Raw genomic sequence first — 6,479 nt, 5'->3', positions numbered from 1 at the left:
TGTTCACCCAATGAAAATTTTAATTAGTTGGAAAAAATTTAAATGTCCGTTTTAGTGTCAAATACAGGAAATCCGAAGGGATGTGTACTCTAGCTTCGCCCTCCCCTCTCCACTACCCCTCCCCCTACACCCCACTGATATGGGAGGTTTCCAGTTGTGGAAATCCTGAAAAATCCTCCATTCAGGGACCACCCACCCCCCAACCCAAGACTCGTCAGCATCAAGATGCTTCACAGTCTGACCCCGCACGTTCCCTGGGAGAAGCTGGCGTCCTCCTGCTTCATCAGATGTATGATCTCATTGTACAGACGGTGAGGGGCGTCCAAGCCCCAGATGAAATCCACATGCGCCCATTCAGGAATGTGCTTATGGTAGATGAGATTGGTCACCTCAGAGAGCAGCGTCTTCATGTCCTCTGGATTTGAAAGCCAGTCCTGACCCCCGGACCACATTGCAGTGGGGACCTTCATGTCTCCGACTTTGTACCTTATGGGAGTTGGCTAGAGAAAAGGGATGATTTTTTAGCTATTGGTAACATTTGGACCACGACTTATATTTCAAGCCAACCGAGTCAAAATATGCTGTGTGTTGTGCAGAAAGGTGCATGGGCGCCGCAGCCAAACGGGACTGTATTCAGAGTGTGTGTTCAGTCCCTACTTGGAGGTGCAGTTGGCTAGCCTCAGTTTCTTCATCTGTAAAATGGGGATAACACTTGTAACCACTTGTAAGGTTAAGTGACAAACCATGTAAGTGGACTTCCACCTTAAGCATGAATTTTCAATTCTTTTTCTCCCTATTAGTAAATATTTAACACATACGTTGCCTTTGGAAGATAATGTTCCTGTCCTTTTAAAGGCTAATTTCACAAATTTCAGAGGGGTCAGAAGGAGAGATATTCTTGAGAGAAAGGCAAGAGATTGGAGCCCCAAGAAGGTCACTAGGTCTTCACAGAGACTTTCTGGGAGAGCAAAGAGGCCTTGAGGCAGTCCAAGCTCAAAACTTGGGGAAGTCAATGGCACTAGAACTAGGGTTGTTTGAGGCCGGGGGTTGGGGGGAAAGTAACGATTAGACTTTTGCTCCAGTCCCTGTCACCCGAAGAAAGGTATCTAGGATTCCGAACTGATGATCTCTCTTATTCAAACGGTGCTTCTTGATCAGACCAGCTGGCTGAGCTCTGATCAGCATCCTTAGATTAGAGCTGAGCTCTCATCAAGCATCCAGAACTTTCCACAGTAAAGTTGAGCCCCAATTCTTCTCAGAAAATCCACCATGGAGCCAAGGCTTCAACCCAGGAGTCCTGGTTGACTCTGTGGCTTTCTAAGAATTTTGAGTTCTAACCTGAGATTGTGATTTGCAATAAGGAGTATATATTTGGACTTTATCCCCATTTCTGGCACAGAACTCTTTACTCTTGGATTTTACCCAGAGATGAGAGTCAGTAAGTGTCTTTTCTTAAGTTAATGAGGTGACTTTGGACTTGATGTAAGGATGGGGGCCACTGGAGCCAAATGGAGCCAGTGGAACCAAGCCTGTGATTGGAGGGTTGGAACTTTTCAGGGCTGCCCCCGACCTCTAGGGAGAGGAGCGCGCTGGACATTGAGTTCAATCGCCAATGGCCAATAATTGAATCCATCATGCTTATGTGATAAAGCCTCTATAAAAACCCTCAACAAGGTTGGGGAGCTTCTAGGCTGGCGAACACATGGAGATTTGGGGAAAGCCATGGGCTAGGAAAGAGCTGGAAACTCCTTGCCCTTCCTCCATACCTTGTCCCCTGTATCTATTCCTTCTGGCTGCTCCTCAGTTACAGTCTTTTGTAATAAAGGGGTGATCTAGGAAGCAAAATGTCTCTCTGAGTTCTGTGAGCCAACCTGGCAAATTAATAGAACCCAGGGAGAGGGCTGTTAGAATCTTTCAGGCTAGCCGGTGGGTCAGAAGCACAAGAAGAACCTGGGCGTGAGACCGGCGTGTGAACTGGAGAGCATCTTAGCACACTGAGTCCTTACTCTGACCCTCTCTCCAGGTAGTGTCAGGATTGAGCTAGATAGCAGGACACCCAGCTGGGGTCTGGAGATTTGCCTGTCTGGGGTGGGGGGGGGGAGAATCTCCCCGAGCACCCCCCCAACACAGAGGTGATCAAAGTCACCTTTCATGCTCTAACTTAGATATGAAAGTTTGGAGCATTCCATGGCACAAGCCATATATATTTTTTATTTTACAGGCACCTGAATTCAGGTTGAACTCTAAGGTGCTGTGATTCTAGAATGCCTTTTTTGCATGAGTGTTTTCTTTTTCTTTCCTGGGGCCTACGTTGTGTGAGCTGCTCTTTCTAGAGTTTAAAACATTAATGTTGGTAATTGAAAACCATCTTGGAGCCGGAATGCTTTCTCCAAAGACATGTTTTAGGAAACGGTGAAGAAGGACCTAATAAAAAGTAGCAGATGGGGGCACCTGGGTGGCTCAGTGGGTCACAATCTCAGAGTCCTGGGATCGAGCCCTGCATTGGGCTCTCTGCTCAGCAGGGGGCCTGCTTCCTCTCTCCGCCTACTGCTCTGCCTACGTGTGATCTCTGTCTGTCAAATAAGTAAATAAAATCTTAAAGAAAAAAAAAAGTAGCAGATGCCTGTGACTTAGAGTTTGCTAGTCAGGGCACTCCCCAGTCTGTCCCATTTCCTAGGCTTTTGTATCTAGACTGATGGACAGGAGTGGATATTATGTATGATCCAAGATTCTCAGAGGTTGGCCTCTGTCTGCCAGGCTCCCTCTGGCTTTATGGTCCTGTGGTCAGAATTTCTTTGCGTTCACACACAAGCTAACCAATGATCTTCAGTGGGGATTTTCTGCTCAGAGGAGCATAACTCCCCCTTCCGACTCTCCACACCTGTTCATTTTGTTCTAGAGCATTGGCTGTGCATTTTCTTCTTCTTTTTTTTTTTTTTAAGATTTTATTTATTTATTTGACAGACAGAGATCACAAGTAGGCAGAGAGGCAAGCAGAGAGAGAGGAGGAAGCAGACTCCCCGCCAAGCAGAGAGCCCGATGCGGGACTCGATCCCAGGACCCCGAGATCATGACTTGAGCTGAAGACAGAGGCTTAACCCACTGAGCCACCCAGGCACCCGGCTGTGCATTTTCTTAGATAATGTAGTAACTTTTCATACTTTTCACTTGCAAATGACAGATGTGTTAAAAGTGTGACCAGCAGAACTCTTAAGGATAATCTAGTCCTGGGGGGACCTGGGTGGCTTAGTCAGTTGAGCGTCTGCCTTCAGCTCAGGTCAGGATCCCAAGGTCCTGGGATGGAGCCCTGCATTGGGCTCCCTGCTCAACGGGGAGCCTGCTTCTCTCTCTGCTGCTCCTTCTGCTTGTACTCTCTCTGTGTCAGATAAATAAATAAATAAATAACTTTTTAAAAGGATTATCTAGTCCAATTAATAATAATAATAATAATCTTTTAAGTAGGCTGCATACCCAGCATGGAGCCCCATGCCAGGCTCGAACTCACGACCCTGACATCAAGACCTGAGCTGAGATCAAGAGTTGGATGCTTAACCAACTGAGCCGCCCAGGCACCCCAGTCCAATCATTTTTAAAGATAAAGACATCGGGGTCTGCAGAATGAAAGCAGCCTATCCATGACCCCACAGGTGAGACGGAGGCAGGACTCACAAGCAACCCTTACTTGCTCTTTTATGGGCCATGAAGGAAACTCACCCCTGCTATCTTCATTCCTGGTTTTGTTTTTTATTTTTATCTCTTGATCCTAAAAGGGTCCTTCTAGGGACCACCACAGTCTACACTCTTCCCTCCACTATATCTACACCATCTTACTCCTTAGAAGCCCAGGGACCCTGTTCATGGCAGCGGACTCATCAGGAAAGTTCTCCTACTCTCTTATGAAAGCAGGAATCCTCTCGTAGAAGCTGTGAACTTCTCTCTTTTCAGATGGAGTCAAGCCCAAACTCATATTTTTATTCCCGCCTCTACAGAAAACTGTCATTATAACTTCCCTCCCTTTTATTTCAAAAGGATGTGTTCGATTTTCATACCTGATTGCCTTTCTCCAGATTTTTGGTCTCGCTCCCCCAGTCAAATGCCCGGAGTTCCCCAGAATTCATTGCCTAAAAGGAGATAAATGGACATGGCCTTCAAATGCGTCCCTGGATAAGGGTGGGGGGCGGGGCGAGCAGGTGCTAAGCCAGGGGAGGGCAAAAGCTGAGGCTGCTCTTCCCTTCGGTGTTAGGAGAATCTTCGAGAAAGCATCCGGGCAAGAGAGTAAGGCCCTTTTGGGGAGAAAGACGCACTGGAGACGCTCTGGCCACCTTGTCCTTCAAATCCAGAAACTGCATCCCCGTCGGGGTCCGCGTCAGGCGGCTGTCCTGCACACCTCCGCAGACTCCGACGGGAGAGCGCCCCCTAGAGCCCTGCCGTGCGGTGATGCTTGGAGAAGGTGACCAGAATTTCCCCCAGTGCAGACTTCTTCGTTCCTTTTGATTATAAGGTCTCCCTCCCCATACACACGCACACACACTCACACAGTCACACACACACAGAGCCACGACCTTAGAGCAACAATTTAACTAGGCTCTAAATCCTCAGAGCAAACAGGACTGATATTTGTGATTTTTAAATTTCACCCTCAGTATTCTTGAATTCGGAGCCCTCCGGGTTTTGTTCAATGAGGTTATGGTTGGAGTAGATGAGGACCCGAGGTTGGCTATGCTCTGGCTCCCTGTCTTTATCTCCATCCTTATTCCCACAGCAAATCGGTCACTCTTCAGTGTTGTCTATAAGGAGCGAGATTAGGCACAGTGCTTCCTTATAGAGACGCAGGAATTAGCCTCCGCACTGCCCCTGCATGAGTACTGGGTGATCCGAGAGGGGCCTATGGCCCCCAGAGACAGCTGGTGTGACTGGTGATCGGGACCCTCCTTCTGGTGATTGTGGGTGAAGTCTGCAGCACCAGGGTCTCCTGTGAATTAGGTCTTGCCTTCTTCGCATTTTTACTACTACGTGACCATTGTGCCGGCGGAGCCCAGAAAGGGAACGGAAATGTGATCTCCGGCCTCATCTGTGAGGTGACTAGAGGCAGAGAAGGTCTCACTTGGACCATCTGAAGTCACACTCTCAAGGCCCACTGAGGATTCCTTGGACCAACCCTCCCCTCCCCACCACCATCTCCTGAAAAGAGATTCAGGGTTCTGGATCACGGTGGCAACAGCATTGACAAGATCATATTCTATCCTGGAATAAATGTGAAATAACACCTTGGCTGTCAAAAGACAAGCTTTGAGTGCTCTAGACAAAGTATGCAGAGACCCTCGGCAAACACGACAGAGTTAGCCCCCCTACCTGGCTCCAGTGCAGGATATTTTGCACGGACGTTCCCGCCAGAGTATGAGCGACGTACACGTTTGCTCGGCTCTGGAACAGAACACGAGTGGTTCGTGGGGCACGGAAAACCCACAAGACGTGCGCCTTGGCCAGACCACGTCTGCAGGGTATCAGACTAAGAATTGGGAATATCATCAAGTTATCAGCAATTATTCACGGAACAGTAATATACACATGCACGTAAATAAAAATGCCACTGAGTGTGTCCCTGGGCACCTGTATTTGTCATCTCAGAAGAGCTTCTCTTTAGACAACCGATTTCTTAAAAACAAAACAAAACAAAAACAAAAACAACAACAAAAAAAACCCTTTCCAAAATAATTAAGGACGAGGGCGCTAAATTGAATTCAAATCCCACCTCTGCCGTTCGATGTTTAGGTTGATTTGGGAGTAGTTGAATGCAAGAGATCTCGGGACACTCGTCTATAAGAGGAGGCTACTGATGACACCTGTCTCATAGGATTGTTACAGGGAAGCACTCATCCCGGCACATAACAAATGCTTATCAAACGGTAGCGACTGATCATATTATTAATAAAAAAGAACAAAAATCTTCTGGAGTGAAAGATGTGTTCCTCCAGCTTCTAGAGACTCTGCTGGCAGATAGCAGCCCACTGCTAGGCTTCCTTGGGGGGCCACCCCACGTGCAGAGAGCTACCCTGCCCAGGGCCTCCCTTGGCGACATCTATAGCAAATGACAGGTTGAGGTGAGAGTATAGAGACCGACCCTCTCGCTCTAACTTGGGACAGCTTAGAAGGGTCACCTCACCTTCACATCCAGCTGCACCATGGCTTGATGCTTTCAGTCTACCGAATCCTGCTTCCTTCCCTTCCCTGGCGTCATCCCAAGGGTATAACCCCAAATCGCTGTGAACACTATTTTTTTGCCCCCAAATGTGCTTTCTGAGGAAGCCCCACGGTGACTCCACTGACGACAGCTACGCCAAAGCTCAAATGAAGCTCTGGCATGTCCCATGAATCGACAAATCGAAGGACCCAAGGAGATAGATGAGGTCCACGATGCCTGGCAGCTCTCTCTTTTGAGCACGGTTACCTCATGTAGTAAAGGGGCTTTCAGACCTCTT

The 6,479-nt window shown here is 48.0% G+C and overlaps 1 protein-coding gene across 1 annotated transcript in view; it reads right to left on the bottom strand.

The window, feature by feature from the left end:
• Positions 1 to 4: 4 nt before the first annotated feature.
• Positions 5 to 6,479, bottom strand: part of LOC308355036 (uncharacterized protein) — a gene marked incomplete at its 5' end in the record, with an annotated part of 56,030 nt that continues 49,555 nt past the window's right edge. The window contains 3 exons of the mRNA XM_080822943.1: positions 5 to 500; positions 4,050 to 4,121; positions 5,353 to 5,424. Of these exons, the coding sequence (XP_080679069.1) occupies positions 231 to 500; positions 4,050 to 4,121; positions 5,353 to 5,424 (414 nt within the window). The 3' untranslated portion in view covers positions 5 to 230. The remainder of the gene's footprint in view (positions 501 to 4,049; positions 4,122 to 5,352; positions 5,425 to 6,479) is intronic.

The sequence above is a fragment of the Martes martes genome (genome assembly GCF_963455335.1).
Source record: "Martes martes genome assembly, chromosome: 14".
In the NCBI taxonomy this organism is placed as follows: Eukaryota; Metazoa; Chordata; class Mammalia; order Carnivora; family Mustelidae; genus Martes; species Martes martes.
This window is presented reverse-complemented; position numbering and strand designations above follow the sequence as displayed.